The sequence below is a fragment of the Nyctereutes procyonoides genome, unplaced genomic scaffold (genome assembly GCF_905146905.1).
Source record: "Nyctereutes procyonoides isolate TBG_1078 unplaced genomic scaffold, NYPRO_anot_genome, whole genome shotgun sequence".
In the NCBI taxonomy this organism is placed as follows: Eukaryota; Metazoa; Chordata; class Mammalia; order Carnivora; family Canidae; genus Nyctereutes; species Nyctereutes procyonoides.
Genome location: NW_026575030.1, coordinates 44,576,337 through 44,596,247, shown reverse-complemented (window position 1 = coordinate 44,596,247; position 19,911 = coordinate 44,576,337). Strand labels below are relative to the sequence as shown.

Below are 19,911 nucleotides of genomic sequence, written 5' to 3'. Positions count from 1 at the left end.
GAACTCAAAGGAAAAATGGCTTTGACAATTGATCGGACTTGATGTCTGTCCAGTTGCGGAGTAGGTGAAGTCAGTTTTCATCCACAGTTCCCCAAGGTAAAGGCAAAGTGGGGAGTGGCCTCTCAGGTGTTCCCAGAGTCTGATCTTGGAGTTACCCTGCTGCTCCCAGGTCTGTAGACTTGGGAAAGTTGCTGGGTCTCCTCAACTCATGTTTTGTTCTGTGAGACATACTTCATGGTGGTTTGCTAAGTGTGGAGGCAGATGTCTGGGGGGGACACAGCTTCTCTGGAAGTGGAGCCGTCCTCACGTCCCAGGTGCTGGCCCCTGTGCTCAGCTCCTTCCAGACAAAGATGCCTGTCATCCTCATTGTCATTATCAGCAGAAGCAGTAGCAGCAATTAATAATGCCAGACACCAAGGGTCTACTAAGTGAGTTCTAATTGCCCCGAATCCCTGATATGATTTTGCATTAATAAATGTCTCCTTCAGAAGAGCATGGTGAGCTTTAACATAAGATTTGTGGATGCACTTTCTTAGCTCAATAGAGTGACTTTGATGGTGAGAATTGCATGTTCTGAAGCAGCTGGCTGAAGAAATATGTCCAGGCTTGTGGGCACCTATCATCAGTATGGGTTTTCCAACAGTGAAGTTTCTGGTTAAGACCCTGAGAGCTTCATGTATGTATTTTTCCTTTGGGAGAAATGGGAATTTGGAAGACAAAATCTGTCTTGGGTAGAAGACAATGGGTTTGATTTTAAACACGTGAAGTCATTATATCCTACAAATAATTGAATGCATAGAACCATTTCTTCCAAGGATCTCAAATAAATTGGAACATTTCTTTTAAGGAGCTACAGTGAACTATTTACCGAAAAAGTAATAGCTAATGTGCTTATTAAATGCCTATGATGTTCAGGGCCTCATGCCCAGGATGTTAGGTAAATATTAAATATTATCTTCTTTGGCATGCATCTGAATCACCTGGTTTGCTGGGACCCGTGCCCAGAGTTTCCAGTTCAAGAGGTTGGGGGTACGAGAGTTTGCATTTATAACAATTTCTTAGGAGAACCACTGGTCTGGAAATTAGTAGACATTGAATACAAGCTAGCTAATTGTTATTATCTTAGGGAAAATCAAATGCAACTTTGGGTGAAAACTCATGAAAACTTGTGAACTCCTTTGGTAACATAATATAACTAAATGGCCACCACTCGTGCCTTTTCAGAAGCATACATTTTCAAAAGCATAATGAGATTGGAAAGGATAAGTCTTAATTAAGAATCCCAAGAACACTGAACTCAGAGCCTGTTCAGAAACACACTCTTGGCGGTACCGAAAGTACACACACCTGCTCTTATCTCCAGGGCTCTACTGATGCTCAGTGTCCCAAACTTATTTATTTTTTTACTTTATTTATACCTTATCTTTTTCACACAAATGATTATGTAGCTTATACACCCTCCAAAAGAATTTTGAGAATCCATGTACTCAATCATACATTTAAATAGGTATTTATCATTTTCTCATAAAATTTAAAATTACTTAGATATTGATAATTTAAAAGAAAATTCATATTCCCCCTCTTAATGTAGTCAATGAATCTAAATGCCCACATTATGCATTTTAAAATACATGAAATCAGCTCCCCTTCAAAAATAAGAAATTTTATCATTCCTTGTTTTCTTTGAACTTGCATTCCACTTTATTTCCTTCATAGAATTTTATCACCTCATCTATTTCTTTGCAAGAATATGCATATACACTTTGAAATTAGCTTTTTAAAGCATCTATGACTATTACAAATGGAGCAAAACATAACTCATAAATGTTGATAGATTCTTATTAAGATTATGAATAAAATTTATTGGAAACGTATTTCTTAATGAAGTAATTATACATTTTACCCAATTACATCATGTATATGGATATTACTCCTTGCTAGAATGAAACCAGATCTAGCATAAATTCTATTCCTATTCTTTACTCTTATAGATGATATATTTTTTTAAAGATTGTATTTATTTACTCATGAGAGACAGAGAGAGAGAAAGGCACAGACACAGGCAGAGGGAGAAGCAGGTTCCCTGTGGGGACTCTGATGCAAAATTTGATCCCAGGACCCTGAGATCATGACCTGAGCCAAAGGCAGATGCCCCACCGCTGAACCACCTGGACTTCCCCTATAGATGAAAGTATTTTTTTTATATATAGATTAAATTAAAAAAAAACTTTTATATACATGAAATTTGAAGTTTTGTTTCAGCATTGTTTCACAATATAACATTTCAATTCTTTCTTACTTACTTTCTAGAACCCACACTATGATCTATCATCAATAATTATTTCTAGTGATTCGTAACCTGACTAGTTAGGTTCTTCCTTCACTTTTATGAAAACAAAGGGAAAAAAATCGCCTAGTTTGAAAGACGATGTATTATTTACATTTGAGTCATCTACTATCTCAACAATATTTATGATGATGTCTTTGTACCTAAGAGGGTTTTATACCCTGGGGTAATATGTAGTCAGGAAGAGGGAGAGGTCTGCCTTTATTTTGCCAAATGAGACACAGCCATCATGGAGGAGACTGCAGACAAGTTTTCAGGTAGATCAATTCTAGGCAAGAGGTCAGAGGAAGTTAAATATGCAGAAATTGATTGTTTTAAAACTATCTGGGCCTACAATCCCCTCTGAGAGCTTGCATATACCCTCAGGGGTACATTACACTTCAGAAGTAGAGGTGCCCTAGCTTGAAGACCCTGGTTTATAAAATAAAATGATATAGATAGATGATAGATAGATAGATAGATATACATAGAAATATAAAGGTTAAAGTGAAAACCAAAATAGAATAAAGGCAAGAGAAGCAAATGTGCTTAATAAGGGGGTTAATAGATGATAGAGCATCAGGTTTAGCACAGAGCTTTCTGGTATATTCAACATATGTGTCATTTTAAACCACTTTGTGTCTTCTGCTCTCTTCCCCTCTTCTAGAAAAACTAACTTCATTTTTGGTAGCTACTGAAAGAAAACCTTTGGAGAGGGTCTTCCAAAATGCTAAATCCTGATGGGATAGAGAGCAAAGAAATCTCAGTCCAGGGAAGAGTCTTATGTGAGCATTCTCAATCTTTGTCTTTTCCCAGAAAGTATAACAAACATTGTTTGAAGAATAGTGGGTGTAGGTCTTGGTAATAGTTATCACTTTTTTGCTTTGAGTTAGAATCTTTTCCTACCTGGATGAAACACAGGAAACCTACTTCCATGCTCCCCCTCTTTTCAGTATCAGAAACTCTACTATAATTTTGTGACTAAGAAAGTGGAGGAAGGGTTGACTGGATTTTGAGAGGCTTCAGGGAGATTAAGGGAGTCTTTAAGGAGGACATATTAGGCAAAGAATTAAAATCTACTAGAACCAGATGAGGAAAAGCCAGTACATCTAAGTCACCCTGATGCATTGGGGTTAAATAAATGGAATGACAAAAACTCATTTTAATTGAGTCACTAACATTCAGCAGGTTACATTACAAAATTGCTTTCCCAAGGGCCCATATATTTGATTAGTTTACTAGGATGAAACTAGCTGAAAACAAGTAGGCTGACACTAATAGCCTATTTACCCAAGGAAAGACATAAGTAACAAACATATTAAACACACACACACACACACACACACACATTTAATCTAGGGGCACCTCGGTGACTCAGTTGGTTAAGTATCCAACTCTTGATTTCAGCTCAGGTCATGCACAATGTCAAGGTCCTGGGATCTAGCCTCAGTGGGTCCTGCACTCAGTGGGGAATCTGCTTGGATCCTCTCTCCCTCTCTTTCTACCCCTCTCCCCACTCCCACTCATGCACTCTCTCTCAAATAAGTAAACCTTTAAAAAATAAAAAAATGTTTAGTTAACTGTATGATACCAATTAAGGCCAATCCATTTTATAGCCTATTAAATGAGCCCCAAACACAAAATCTCAGTAGCCAACCATGTTAAAGGATACGACAACATGGAAACATTTATACTTTGTTAGTGACAGCAGAAATACTGGCAAAACCATTTTAGAAATCAATTTCAAGGGACACCTGAGTGGCTCGGTTAAGTGTCGTGTCTGCCTTTGGCTCAGGTCATGATCTCAGGGTCCTGGGATTGAACCCCTGTTGGGCTCCTTGCTCAGCGTGATGTCTGCTTCTCCCACTGCCCTTCCCTTCACTCATGATCTCTCTCTCCCTCCCTCTCTGAAATAAATAAATAAAATCAATTTCAAGAGCTATGAAGATAATTCATATGCTTTGACTCATAATTCTTTCCAGGAATATTATAATTTTTTTTGGTACAGGGAAAAATACATGCATAAAAATATTCAGGGCTCTGATTTACAGCAGTGCAAATTTGAAAATCAATGTTCAAAGATAATTGGTCCTTTCCTTCAAAGTAATAATATAGAGTGATTAAAATTTCCAACCGTTGTAATGTCTGAGAAACAACATAGACAATGATTAAGGTAAGAAAATACAAAATAATTTCTATACTATAATTTTAAACATGAATAATCATGGAGCTATACGCATAAGGATTAGAACTTGGAAAAGGAAGAGCATAGTTGAGATTCTTTGTGTTGTTTCCATGTAAAATTCCATTATTGAACTGGTGTAATAAATGCCTTGTAAATTATCTAGAACAAGTTGGACTTGCCATGTTGGATCTTTTCTGAAGAAGGATCCAGGTGTGGCTCTCCAGCTTATCATTCCATTCTCCTTGTCATTCTAGAAGCAGGTTCTGCTACCTAACATGGACTTTTTTTTTTTTTCCTCACTGAAGCTCAATTACAAATCAGTACACAGAGAAGCCCAGTAGTCGCAAATAACATGTAGGCAGCATTTTAAAAACTTTGCATAGATTTATTACTTTCCTTTAGAAAAATACTATAGCAAAAATGTTCTATTAGGCTACACAGATGCAAATCCAAGAATGTGATAGAGTAGGAAAATCAGGTGATCCAATCAGTTTGTGATCACTAGGACAACCTTCACACTTTCAGATCCAGTGTTTACATCTAGGTCCCTGACGCTTTTGCTCTTTCTTAGGGAGGACATGGTGCATTCTATACAGCAAATTTTGTGGCTTTGACTGAACTGCTCCTGAACTCCCGAATTCTGGGAGGACATACCTGACTTTAGTCAACAGCCCATCTTTCATAAAAAAAAAAAAAAAAAAAAAAAACCATACAGATGAACATTGCTGTGGAAGAGCCAGTCAGAGAGAAGGCTCCCTTGTGACATGACGGTTCCTATATCTCACTTGGGCCTCTATGAGCTCAGTGAGGAGGCCTCAGTTTCTTCATCTGTCGAATGAGGAAATTGGACCAGATTTGGAGCAGGTCTGCAGATACTTTTTCTGGATAGCCCATATGTTATATCAAGTTGGATAATTTCATATTAAAATCTTACTTTTTGGGACACCTGAGTGGTTCAGTGGTTGAGTGTCTGCTCAGGTTGTGATCCAGGGTTCCTGGATGGAGTCCCACATCGGGCTCCCCCTAGGGAGCCTGTTTCTCCCTCTACTTATGTCTCTGCCTCTCTCTTAGTATCTCTCATGAATAAATAAATAAAATCTTAAAAAAAAAATCTTACTTTGCTGTGTCTGTTACAAAATCAAAGAATCTAGCAACACCGGGCTCAAGTTTTCCTACCACAAGAAAAGGCTGGGCCTGGCCAGCTATTGCCTCTGGAGGAGCCACACAGTCCATAGTTGGCACAACCTTCCACCGCCTCTGTCTTCCTTGCAGGATCACTTGAATTGGCAATCCCTAGGGCCCTCCTAGTTTTAATGTTACATTCATGAATGTGCTGTTAAATGTTTAACAAGTTCTCCAGAAAACAAACAAACAAACAAAACAGCCCTATTTGTGGTGTTTGCCGGTTTCCATGATGTAAATACTCCCATGTGGCTGATTTCAAGGTATTGACATGACAGAAATGTGCATAGCCCATAATGTACTGGTGTAAAATATATTATAACATCATTTAACATGATTTAATATAATAGATAGGATTTCTAGCTTACAGAGAGGATAGATGTAGATATCCTCAAGAATAAGAATGGTAAAACATAGTAAAGAAATAAGGCAGTGGTAAATTTTAATATTTATTACCTTTTAAGAAATAATTTAATTGTATGTTTATAAATTTATATGTAATTAAATTTTTAATGATGTTTATTTTCAACAGCTAGCAAATAGATTTTCCTGAAAATGTTAATAATTGGTTCTTGCAAGCTGATTTAGGCAGACTCCACACTCTACTCAATATTCTTGAGGCCAGAGACTGTATTGTTCCCCTAGCATCCTTAATCCCTGGCCCAGCACTTGGCATATAAAGGGCATTTAATACAACTGTTAGAAGAATGAATAAATATTCAATGAGGCTATATGCCTAATCCTCTTTGTACCTCCAGGGAGCCAAATCTCTTTCCTAGGCAGAACAGGGACATTTTTCACCTGCCAAAATTTACTTTAATCATCAAATCCCCTTCTCCTCCTATTTTGCTTTTAAGAAACAAAGGATACCTCTAGGTAAATGATTTTAAGACCATTTGGATAAAAAAAGGCATTTCTGGGTAGTAAGATTGTATTCTGCAAGAAAATAATTAATAGCAAAGCACGTAAGGGCCTAATTGTATGAAACTTGGCTCAAAATAATGCACACGGCTGCCAGCTAATATAGATCTGTCCACTTCACCATTTTTAAAGAAAGATCAGGCCTTTCTTCTACTTTCATTCTATTAGTTCCTCTTGTTTTATAAAATAATGGATTATTCATTAACTAATTCATTATTGATTTACTTACTGATAATCAGGTTGGGCTTGAGACAAAGAACCTCACGGTATTTATTTACATATTAAGGTCTGAAGAGTTCTGGGCTCCTTTCTCTAGAAACTACCCTAATATAATAATTTCTATGTTTTTGTCAAAAATGCCTTCAAATCTGCATGAGAGACTGGTGGATGACAGCTCAGAAACTGGCTGGCTGGATTACTCAGTTCACTCAGGGAAAATGACTGGCTTTCAATCTCAAAGGCTACTTTTGAACCAGGTTTGATTGTTTACTCAATCCCTAGTTCCCTAGAGGGTTTCTCTTTGAAGAACAAAAGGCACCAATATAAATTTTAATGACTCATATTCTAGTTTATTGCTGAAAGGGGCCCCTCACTTGGGATATGAAGAAGTGAAAACGGCCGTGCTTGGCCCCATGTAGCAGACACCCTGAGGGTCCCTCTTCATTTAAGTAGGGTCTAAAAATGAGACCTATAATTTAAGAAAAAAAAAATTGCACCTCACCACAAGGAACTGATTTCCTTCTCTTGCCCCTTAAAGAACACCTAAGAAATACACACAGATTTTTCCACAGCAAGTCTGCCACTGACAACGGGCCAGTGTGATGGGTTAGTTCCTATGACAATTCTCCTTTGCCTCAGTCTGGTGGCAAAACCCCGTGTTTCCCAAATATTGTTTGCCTAATTGCCTTGAAGAAGACTCAGAAAGTGGTTAAACAGGACAAAACTTCATATTATCTCAGATCTGAGTGTGGGAACAGAAGCATGGAAAGAACAGCATGGGAGGGATCCCTTTTTAAAAAAAATTAATTATTTTTTTTTAAAGATTTCATTTATTTGACAGGGAGAGAGAGAACACAAACAGGGAGAGTGAGAGAAGGAGAAGCAGGCTCCCCCTGAGGGGTTCATCCCAGGATCCTGGGATCATGACCTGAGCCGGAGGCAGAGGCTTAACCGACTCAGCCACCCAAGCATGCTGTGGCCCTTGATTTTTAAGAGCAGAAAGGAAATCAAGAATTTAGTAAATTTTTTGTACCACCCTCCACCACACCTCTTTTGTTTTTGGTCATTAAACCTGAGGCTTCATGAGGATTTATTAAAATTTTATGTTCACTTTCTTGATCTATAGTGAGCGCCTCATAAATATTCAAGATGTGAGGGCAATCTGGCTAAAACAGCTGTCACCTCATTGATTGCCAGGGTTGGTGAGGCAATCACCTTCATCCCTCACCTGCATCCCTCAATTTCCTCTCCTGGGTATTTTTGAAAACCTTGTGCTTGGTGAAAAGGAAAGACTTTCCCTAAGCCAAGAGGTCACTTTTTGGTTATCAAAGGTGCTTGAGTGGTAGGGTGACTAACCATTCCTGTTTGCCTGGGACATGCTGCTAAAACCCAAGGAGTCCCAGGCAAAGCAGGATGAACAGTCTACTAGCTTGTGCTCCTTCACTGGCATGTGCAAACAGGCTCGCCATTATCGATGATAAGATAACAGTGATGATGTACTGACATTCAGAATATATGTCAAAAGTACGGAAACTCCTCTCGAAAGGCAACAAATGGCTCTCATGCTTTTCATTACTACTTATCAATACATGAAACTACTCTCTTAAGTGTTGACTATTAGAAGATGCTGCTTTGACTGATTTCCATTCAGAAAAATTTGAGGAAACTTTAGACTCATGTCATTATTAGTAATAAATGCATTATTCACTGAAGACATACATTCCCTGAAAGAAGATCCCTATGCGAGCCTTCAACTGTATTCTCCAAAAACTAAGCACACCATTGCCAGCAGAGACCCAAGATTCTACTCCTTCTGATGCTACCCAGAGGTGACTGCTATCTCTAGAGACAATCACCCCCTCATATGTGATACAATTAGTTGTTCCTTGGGGTCCCCATGGGTCTGAGGCAGCTGGTGAGGGAGGGCAATGACTGCAGAGACTCTACTAGGACTCTCTTACGGGGTTCTTTTTCATTGAAGAGGAGCACCTCTGGTGGGACTTCTTGATTTCAGAAGCAGCAAGAGCATCTGGCGTCAGCGTGATCCAGATGCAACTGCGTAGCCAGGATCATCTCTTCCCAAAGAAAGGAAGGTAGATGGATGCAGCCAATACTGAAAACAGTATTACTTCTTCATGCATCTCTTTATGAGTAAGTAGAGTGCCAAGTAAAAGGTATCAAGGGAAAGGGAGAGGAACTGCCTTCAACGCCGAGTCTTTTGTTGTAGTAGATGAAATAGATTAGCATCACTTACAGGCAAACATCTGTCTGGCTCATCAGCAGTTTGGGGAAAACTAAGCAGATCTTTTCATTTCTAGTTTCCATCCTTTAGTACCTCTTTTCAGGGAAGGTGCTTAGTGGGATGCTGGATCCCCTACCCAATGAACTCTTGGCTGCAGTCCTTGGCAGACAAAGAAGTGAGGTTAGGCATTAAATCCCCTTCATCCAACACAACATCATTAGAATATATTTAATGATTCAGCAAGATAACACGCTGAACAAAGATGATTAATTTAATTTTAATTATACATACAGAGAGCTCTTCCTTTGTCTCATGGCTCCCTTTTAAATCAGAAATGAACCTTTCTCTCCCTAAATGCTTACAAATTGCCATAGTGTATACACTAATTATTATGTTTGTTGAACAAATAATCGTGTTTTAAGATGCTGGTGTATTCCATTGAAAGCAGAAGTGGTTCAATGTAAGGTTTGATGTGGTAAGCAGCCCGATAAACAAAAAAGAAATTAGCCTTGGGCAGTGAGTAAGGAACACACGGTCACTGTTAAAATATGGCCACACACATTCCTAAAATTTCTTCGCATCCATAGAGTAGAAATATTCCTTGGAAACATTTCCTCTCTGCATGCAAAGTTCCAATGAATGAACATGTCAGTGAAATTAAATTTCTCCAACTGGAATATCACAAGGTGAGCAATCTAGTAACCACCCATCTGTTTACTAGGACTTAAGGAGAATACCATTTTCTTCTCAGAAATAGAGTGTGAAAGAAAGTCTTAAATTTCCTGGAAATGAATTTTCTCCTTGAAACATTGAATCCTGTGTTACTGCTTTATCACGTTAATTTATTTTGACTTAGGTTACATCTTCTCTTACCCAATGCATTAAAATCTTCTCATATGCTACGCAGCATGTCCTTGCTCTTTCAAATATATGCTTAATATAAAATACTATACATGTACAGAATGATGTAATAAATTCTTAATCTCTCCCCTCAATGTCTAGTGTTGATCATCATATACAGTTAAACTATTATATGTACATATTTATAAATAATATACAAATTTTTGTATGGTTCAAAAAGTTTATATAAATGGTGTCCACTATGAAACTTTTACTTCTGCAGCCCACTTTTTCTCTTCACATTATGCTTAGAGATGTATTATGTTGATCCATGTAGCTCTAGTTAATTCATTTTTGATGGTTGCCTGGTATTTTTACATGTGGATGATGAAAATTTAATTTAGTCATTTTTTTGTCGATGGACATTATTTCTCACTTCTCTATCATAAAAAATCTATTACAAACAATTCTGCAGTGAATGTCTTGTGCACATGTGTACGAGTTTCCTTAGGGTACCTACTTACAAGTAAAACAGCTTGGCTGAACAATTTTCACATCTTCAAATTGACTGGATACTGCTATATTGCTCATAGAAGTGAGTATACCAGTCTACAAACCCACTACTAAAGAATGACAGTCTTCATTTTTAAAAATCTTTTTAAAATCTGCTATCATCAGGCTTTTAAATAACATCTAATCTAATTTTAGTTTTAATTTCCCTACTGGCTAGAGAAGGGTCAGCCTTAGAAATAAAACTGCCAGTTATTTTAGCAGCAGAAACAGGTTTATCCAAGAATAGTAGAGAATTTCAGTCTGGGACGAGCAAACTATGGCTCAAGTTCACAGAACAAAGGAGACCAACTCTCCTTTATGGAAGAAGGGGAAAAGTTGGGAGGGCTGTTATAAACAAAAAGTCGATTAGAATAGGTGCTGGGAAAATTGGATATCCACATGCAGAAGAATTAAACTAGACCACTCTCTTGCACCATACACAAAAATAAACTCAAAATGGATGAAAGATCTAAATGTGAGACAAGATTCCATCAAAATCCTAGAGGAGAACACAGGCAACACTCTGTTTCAACTTGGCCACAGCAACTTCCTGCAAGATACATCCAGAGGGCAAGAGAAACAAAAGCAAAAATGAACTACTGGGACTTCATCAAGATAAGAAGCTTTTGCACAGCAAAGGACACAGTCAACAAAACTCAAAGACAACTACAGAATGGGAGAAGATATTTGCAAATGACCTATCAGGTTAAGGGCTAGTATCCAAGATCTATAAAGAACTTATTAAACTCAACAGCAAAGAAACAAACAATCCAATCATGAAATGGGCAAAAGACATGAACAGAAATCTCACAGAGGAAGACATAGACATGGCCAACATGCACATGAGAAAATGCTCCGCATCACTGGCCATCAGGGAAATACAAATCAAAACCACAATGAAATACCACCTCACACCAGTGAGAATGGGGAAAATAAATAACAAGGCAGGAAACCACAAATGTTGGAGAGGATGTGGAGAAAAGGGAACCCTCTTACACTGTTGGGAATGTGAACTGGTGCAGCCACTCTGGAAAACTGTGTGGAGGTTCCTCAAAGAGTTAAAAATAGACCTGCCCTACGACCCAGCAATTGCACTGCTGGAGATTTATCCCAAAGATTCATATGCAATGAAACGCCGGGACACCTGCACCCCGATGTTCACAGCAGCAATGTCCACAATAGCCAAACTGTGGAAGGAGCCTCGGTGTCCATCGACAGATGATGGATAAAGAAGCTGTGGTCTATGTATACAATGGAATATTCCTCAGCCATTAGAAACGACGAATACCCACCATTTGCTTCGATGTGGATGGAACTGGAGGGTATTATGCTGAGTGAAATAAGTCAATCGGAGAAGGACAAACATTATATGGTCTCATTCATTTGGGGAATATAAAAATTAGTGAAGGGAATAAAGGGGAAAAGAGAAAAAATGAGTGGGAAATATCAGAAAGGGAGACAGAACATGAGAGACTCCTAACTCTGGGAAAAGAACTAGGGGTAGTAGAAAGGGAGGTGGGCGGGGGGTGGGGGTGACTGAGTGACGGTCACTGAGGTGGGCACTTGACAGGATGAGCACTGGGTGTTATTCTATATGTTGGCAAATTGAACACCAATAAAAAATAAATTTATATATATAAAAAAGTCCATTAGAATAAACTGGGAGTTCAAAGTCTGGTGGCTTCTCACTGGCCGAGTTGTGACAATTTCTCAGTGGCTGGGTGGGAAGAAAGTCTTTCTTCCTCCTGCTGGGGTATTATTATTACTATTATTATTAAGATTTTAGTTATTTATTCATGAGAGACACACAGAGAGAGGCAGAGACACAGGCAGAGGGAGAAGCAGGCTCCCTGCGGGGAGCCCTGCTGGGATATATAAGTAGCGTCCTGGGGTATGGTCTATCTCCTCCTGTCCGGGATGGCCCTCTGGGTCTGCAATGGACAAGGAGCCTGGGGTGTGAGAGCCACCCCCACCCCCCGTTGCTGGCTTCCAGGTTCTAAAGAAGGTTTCCTTCATTTATTTTCACAGAAGTAGGAGCACTTTTTTCATGCATTTCTGGGCCAGTAAGCTTTCCCTCTTCTGCAAAGAACCAGGCAACACAAGACACGTAAGAAGAGTTGTTGGTCTTCAACGACTGTCCTTTTGGCTGCTGGAGGACTTCCTTGTGGTCACAGTTTGTTTTCCATCTCAGCGCTCTCCTGAGATCCAGGGCCTGACCCCTTGAGCCTAGCATGCTTTGCCACCTAGGTCTGTTCTCTTCATTTAGTACCATTATCTACACCCAACACTTCCCAAAGTAGTTCATGGCTACACTGGAGATATTTTGTGAAAAACTGTTCTGTGCTAAGTGAATTTGGGAAACGTGTTTCACTGCCCTTGGGAATGGTAGTTCACGTTACATGGCACAGTGGAAGTGTTCTTGTCCTGCAGCGGCGTGGAGGCCGTTCGCTCAGCAGCTAGCCTCAGTCCTTAGCTTGCTTGGTCCGTTGGACACACCTGATCTCCCTCCCGTTTGAAGCATTTTCTTCACCTGCCTTCTGGGATTTCACACTTTCCTGTTTTTCTCTTACCTCCCTGGTCATTCTTAGTCCTGTTATCTGATTCTCCCTCCCCCGTCGACTGCATAATATTGGAGTGGCCCCACCCTCAGTACCTCGGTACTGTAGCCCTGGTCTTTCCTATCAACTCACTTCTTTAGGGATCTCCTCCAGTCTCACGGCTTTCAAAACCACACAAACATTCCCAAGTTTATATCATTGGTCTGGGCTCTTCTCCCCAAATTCCATCTCCTATTGCTATGGTCTCAGTGTTTGTGTCTCCCAAAATTCATATGTTAAGATCCTAGCCCCCCAGAGGTGATAGTTATAGTAGGTGGACCCTCTGGGAGGCAATTAGATCATGAGGATGAAGCCCTCACAAAAAAATAAGATTAGTGCCCTTATAAAAGGGACTCCAGAGAGACCCCTCAGCCCTTCCACCATGTGAGGATACAACGAAAACTCCGCAACCTGGAGGGGGGCCCTCCTCTGACCAAACCGGCACCCTGATTTCCGACCTTTGGCTTCCAGAACTGTCAGAAATACATTTCCGTTGTTTAAAGGCCATCTAGTCCATGGTACTGTGTTCCAGCCACCCAAGTGGACTAAGACACACAACCAACTGTCTGCTTGGTATTTCCACCTGGACGTCTGATAAACTATCTTAGGTTCAACATGTGCAAAAGTAAGCTTGTGAATATTTCTCTCCTGATTCGCCTACAGCTTTCTCTATCTCCCCTGATAACAATACTGTCCCTTCTTGACGCATCTCTCTCATACTCCATGTCCAACCCGCATCCGGGATCCGAGTGTTTCTCACTACCTCCTCAGCTACTTCCCTGGCCTTCAGTCCCCACCTTGCTTGAATTATTGCAGCAGTGCCCTCACTAGTCTTCTTGCTTCTTCCCTTGCCCTGTTACATTCAATTCACAGCAACCAGGGATTGTTTTATTTTTATTTTTAAGATTTTATTTATTTATTCATGAAAGACACAGGGAGAGGCAGAGACACAGGCAGAGGGAGAAGCAGGCTCCCTGTGGGGAGCTGGATGCGGGACTCGATCCCAGGACTCCGGGGACACGACCTGAGCCAGAGGCCGATGCTCAACCACTGAGCCACCCAGGTGCCCCACAACCAGTGATTCTTTAAAAAAAGAAAAAATCAAGTCAGGTCACTCTTCTCTTCAAAACCTTGCAATGGCTTCTCCTTTTTCTCAGATTCCAAAGTCTTTAAGCCCTACACCGTCTGCAGCTCCCTTCTCCCCTTTGCCTCTCCGACTTCTCCTACTGTTTCCTCCACTCCCACCAGCTGTTCCACAAACACTGGACTTTGTTGTTTCTTGAACATACTGTGCATGTTTCCATCTTGGGAAACTGAGATGGAAACTGGCTGTAACCCTTGCCTGACACACTCTTTATCCAGGTATCTATGAGTAATTCCTTGAACCAGCTTAAATCTTTGCTCAAATGTCATTCACCACAAAAAAAAAAAAAAAAAAAAAAAAGCAGTAAGCTCCCTTTCCTCCTACAGCTTGTGCTACAGTCTACCTTAGATGGCACTTAGCATGTTTTATACAATTTACTTACTATGTTTATTGCTCATTTTCTGTCTAATGCTGCTAGAATGTAAGCTGTACAAGAGAGCAATCTTTGTTTGTCTTGTTCTTTGGAGTAGCCCAAACACACAACCATTTTTGGCAGATAGTCTGTGTTTAATAAATATTTGTTGAAAGATCATTAACATATCAAAAGCCTTGGTAAAAAAGACCTGTTCAGTTCTGCTGAATTCTACGCTTTCCAAACTTAATTGACCTCAGATCTCCTTTAAAAAAAAAACACAAAACTGCACTACTCACTAATATTCCTCCAAAAAAGTCCTCTTCTAGAACACCCACTGGGAAATTGTGATTTGTAGGTAAATCTGTGCTTTTCACATCCTCCTTATCAAAATACCATGTCCTGTCATCTCGAGACTATTTTGATGACATGCTGAACTTTTAAATTCACAATGTAACGTTGGTAGCTGATAAAAAACAAAAACAAACAAGCAAGAAATTAAAAGGGGATTTTGAAGCAATATTTTGACCTGAAGGAAGGAAGCACTGAAGCAGAAGTTGTCCCCTTTTTAGGTGGTAGGGGAGCTGTTTTGGAATACATGTTTTTTTATTTTTTTTACATTAAAAAAATTTAAACTCAATTTGCCAACATATAGTATAACACCCAGTGCTCATCCCATCAAGTGCCCTCTTCGGTGCCCGTCACCCAGTTTGGAACACGTTTCTTAGACATACCTAGCAGATCATACACCTTCGACTACAACTTAAATCACATCAGGGTGCCCCTCTCCACACTGTGGGGATGAATCAATGGTGCAAATCCTTTTGACTGCCTCACTGAATAATCTTTGCTAGCTTACCTGTCTGTATCAATATTGACATTAAAGGAGGAATAGGGATCCCTGGGTGGTGCAGCGGTTTGGCGCCTGTCTTTGGCCCAGGGCACGATCCTGGAGACCCGGGATCGAATCCCACATCGGGCTCCTGGTGCATGGAGCCTGCTTCTCCCTCTGCCTATGTCTCTGCCTCTCTCTCTCTCTCTCTCTCTGTGTGTGACTATCATAAATAAATAAAAATTTTTTAAAAAAATAAAGGAGGAATAAAGTAGTTTTTGTTTTGTCAGTTATGAATTTTAAGCGGGAAATGGTTTGCATTAAAAAAAAAAAAGCAAGGCACTGGCCTAGGCTACGCAGAACCGGCCCACAGAAGGTCTCAGGGTTTCAGTTCAATTACAATCAAGGCATCTGTCTCTGTTGATGCTGAATCGGCTCCTCAACCTTATCCCTGAAGTACTTTCTGTGCAAGCCCAGTAAGCTTCTTAAGAGAAAAGCAGAAAACCACATCTGTCAAAATTAGAAAGTGGCAACCATAAGGAAACAAAATGAATCACGGGGTCACTGGAGAATTGTGTACTGGTTTAAGTCTCCCTGGAACAAATTGCCTCTTGTTCACTCTTTTTCCAACCCTGATGATGTCAGCCAGTTTCTATCCCGCTGCCAGGGAGCCAAAAAGAAAACTCGGATGAGCTGGCTGTGTCCTCAGTATATTCATCATGGGTCGGATTGCTCGCTCTTCCCTTACAAAGAGAGAAGAGGAAAGTGAACGTCTTCTTTAGACTGGGCCACGAACATCTGACAAAAGCAACCATAAAGTCCAAGTCTCCAGAAATTTCCTGATGTATCTGCGTGATGTCACGCAGGCAAAACATCTTGAGATGAAAATCGCAGAGTTGTGGAATGCTGATATGGAAAAAAGCTTGGCGAAGGTTTAGATCACCGCCCTCCTCTTTTTCATTTGTGAAGAAACTAAGATTGGGGAGATTATACACAATTCATCTGCATTTTCCTTATTCATTTGCTTTGGTCCATTGGGAATATCATACGACTGGCCATGACAAGAGCAGCAGGCTCGCCCTCCAAATCTTTGTTCTCACTCAGAAATGTTTTCTCTCTTCCGTTTCCCACAATTGCCAGAGCTCCAGGAAAGCTTCTTTTCTTTTCCCCACACTTTTATTCTCTTTCCACTTCATTCCCGAGATACAGAATGAGCTGAGATGGGAATGGGCAGTAGAGAACCTTGCTCTGTTTAGAGGAAAGTGGGTGCAAAGCAGAGCCAGCTTCATCACCGTGCAATAGCACGACACGACCACGAGATGGAAGCAAGACTACACAAACCCGTCCAGACCCCACTATTTTTAAGTGTCCCTCTTCTTCCTGAAAGGAAAATCTCAATGCGTTATTTGCATTTACCAGCATAGGCAAAATCAAAGGAAAAAGATTAATGATATAATGCCATGTGACTCAGGCAAAAACTAAACTAAACTAGACAAATAAAATAAAATAAAATAAAATAAAATAAAATAAAATAAAATAAAATAAAATAAGTCCCTGTGATGGAGGAAAATGCAGTTATTAACCTGGAAGGTAGACTGATTAATGATGTGGTGGTTTCTCTGAATACTGAGCATATGTTTAAGGTTTTACTTCTTACCCACAGGTAAGAACAACAGCATGTTGCTTGACCTCTGGGAACGCTGACAGGAGGACAGGAACACTACGGAAACAGAAGCTTTCTATAAAAGTGTGTTTAGCACAACATCTGGTACATTGAAAACACAACAGTCACCACGATTGCATCTTTGCATTTCCAACATCATGATTCAGGTCATGTTACCACCGTTCTCTCAGTCTCCCAAGCCTCAAAAATTTGAAAAAAACTTTGATTCCTCCCTTTTCAAGAGTTGATTTTTTTTTTTAAAAAGCAGCTTTTCGCGTCCAAACTTCTATTGCAGCTCCCTTGTATTCCCGTTGCCACCAGATCTCTTTGCCTTTAGCATAAATAGATATCTAAATCAGCCTCCTTGCCCCAAGTCTTTCTGGTTTACTCTCTCTATGCAGCTGCCAGTACATATTAATGATATTTCTTTCTCTAACACCGTTCTCTCCCAAAAATGCTTTCCCATTACCTATAGGAGAAATTCTATTCTGCTATGTTGGTCTTGTGTTATGATCCCTTTGCTAACACCACACTGTCTTGGTCATTGCAGCTTCGTAGTAAATAACTCTTAAAATCCTCCAATTGTATTCTTCTTTTTCAAAGCTGTTTTAGTTATTCTAGTTCTTTTGTCCTTGTGTACAAGTTGTAGAGTCAACTTTTCTACCTCTACAAAAAAATTCTGCTCGGAGTGTGATTGGCATTGCACTAGTAAGAGGCTAAGCTTTGACAAAAAACACTGTCACAAACTGCATTGTAACTGGTGGCCAATGGGTCCACACCAGAATTCTTTTCATCATGTAAAGTAATGTGAGAAATGTCAGATGCCCCAATACTATTGAGAAATAGGGACGCCTGGGTGACTCAGGGGTTGAGCATCTGCCTTTGGCCCAGGTCGTGACCCAGGGGTCCTGGGATTGAATCCCACATGGGGCTGTTTGCAGGGAGCCTGCTTCTCCTTCTGCCTGTGTCTCTGCCCCCTTCTCTGTGTCTCTCATGAAAAATAAATAAAATCTTTAAAAAATAAATACTGTTGAGAAATTGAGATAGTTTATATGAATACATTTTTGTTGAAAGTACAAAAAATACATTCTTATGAAGATGATTATTACATTTTTATTAAATATGTACACTAAAAAATTAGTCTTCAGGAGACCTTAAAAAGCAAGTGACTGTAAAATCCCTCTTTGGAAGAAAGGTTTCAAAAAGCAACATTGCCCCTAGTGGATGATTTCTGGCCAAAAATAATTTGATTACTAATGAGAGAGAAAAGTCAATTTCTTACAAAGTGTGAGAAACAGGAATCATTGGACAGAATTTGGAGCAATTTGTGTTTTTATTTGACTCATCTTTGTCCTTTCAAAGAAAACTCCTGACCAATGTCTACTATACCAGACACTTAAGTATATGTTTGGCCTGAATTACTAAGCTATTCAAAGTGAGCCTTTTATAATCACCAACAATTTGCCTCTGAGAAAGAAGGTGGGCTTGTGAAGCTCTGAACTTCTGGCAAGGTCAAATAAGACTAAACAAAAGTTGATATATTTGTTTAAATTTTTTTATGATAAATATCAAAGCATTTTGTCCTGTTTTCCTCTTTTTTTGGGGGGGAGAGGGGAGTCGTATTAAACATTCCAGATAAAAAAGAATGGAGAACAAATGACAGATTTAAGAAATTACCACTTAAAAATCCTTAATAATATAATTGGTTTGGGCAAGAATCATCAAGGGTTGCTAAAATCCTTAGCTAAAAAATGGACAGAGACCTGGATAGTTGCAAGGGTGCAAAAATATTGTATCAGTAGTTAACTTGCCACATGTAAGGGAAAACCCATAATGTTACAACAGAGAGGTCGGATCATTGACACCTTAACCCAAGGATCACACCGAACCCCACCGACAGTGACACAGACAGGCTCCCTGTACTTCCTGATGTTATGCAATATGAAATTCGTAGGATCATTTATGAAGAATTATTGCTAAAATGTTTAATCAAGCCTTTAGATATAAATTCTACTGGAAATAGAAAAGTACAAAGAGTAGGAGAACAAGTCAAACCAGGCAACTAGACAAATCCAGAATGTGGAAGTTCCACAGGACATGGCCAACTGTCTCCATGTCATACACTAGGGGAAAAAAACTAGAAAACCATTACAATTAACAACAACAACGGAAAAGGAAGGAAAGGAGAAAAAAATGACACTGTTTGGGATTTAGAGTCTTGATAGATAAACAAATGCAATGCTGTAAAGAAAATTCTAGTAACAATTGGAGAAATTTGAGTATAGACTGGTTATTTGATGGTAGTGGAAGAACAGTTTTCATTTCATCTGATATCAATCAAAATGGTATCGTGGTTAGGAAAAAAAGTCCTTCGTTCATGAGGCAGTATGAAATGTTTAGTTACCAAATGTTATAGTATCTGTGATTTTCACTAAAATAAATGTTTCTCTTTAAAACATGTTATGCTTTTAAGTTTTTTCCTTCTAGAAGTTGTATCTCCATATAAAGCACACTACTTTCTGGCTGGTGTGCCAACCCGCAGATGGCTTGAGCTAATTGTAAAAGTATTTTATGTACAAAGTTAAACTGCCATTGTCACAAATTGGTGCTATACAACATATGTCAATTTGCTCACCCCCAAACCATTCTCTAACAAAAGAGCCTAAACTGCTTTATCTGTGCATAATTAAAATAACTATCACAAATAGTTAAAATTACCATCTAACAAGCCTTTCCTGTCTGTCAAGGACAGTGTGAAGGGCTCGACATTCACCCTCTCATCTATCTGATTCTTGCAACAATCGTATAAGTGCACATTATTAACTTCATTCTGCAAATGAGGACATCAAAATGTAG

The 19,911-nt window shown here is 39.5% G+C and overlaps 1 protein-coding gene across 1 annotated transcript in view; it reads right to left on the bottom strand.

Annotated features, from left to right (window-relative positions):
* Positions 1-13,572, bottom strand: part of GABRR3 (gamma-aminobutyric acid type A receptor subunit rho3) — a 48,800-nt gene extending 35,228 nt beyond the window's left edge. Inside the window, 2 exon segments of the mRNA XM_055316044.1 lie at positions 8,797-8,888; positions 13,499-13,572. Coding sequence (XP_055172019.1) covers positions 8,797-8,888; positions 13,499-13,572 — 166 coding nt within the window.
* Between the last annotated feature and the right edge of the window lie 6,339 nt (positions 13,573-19,911).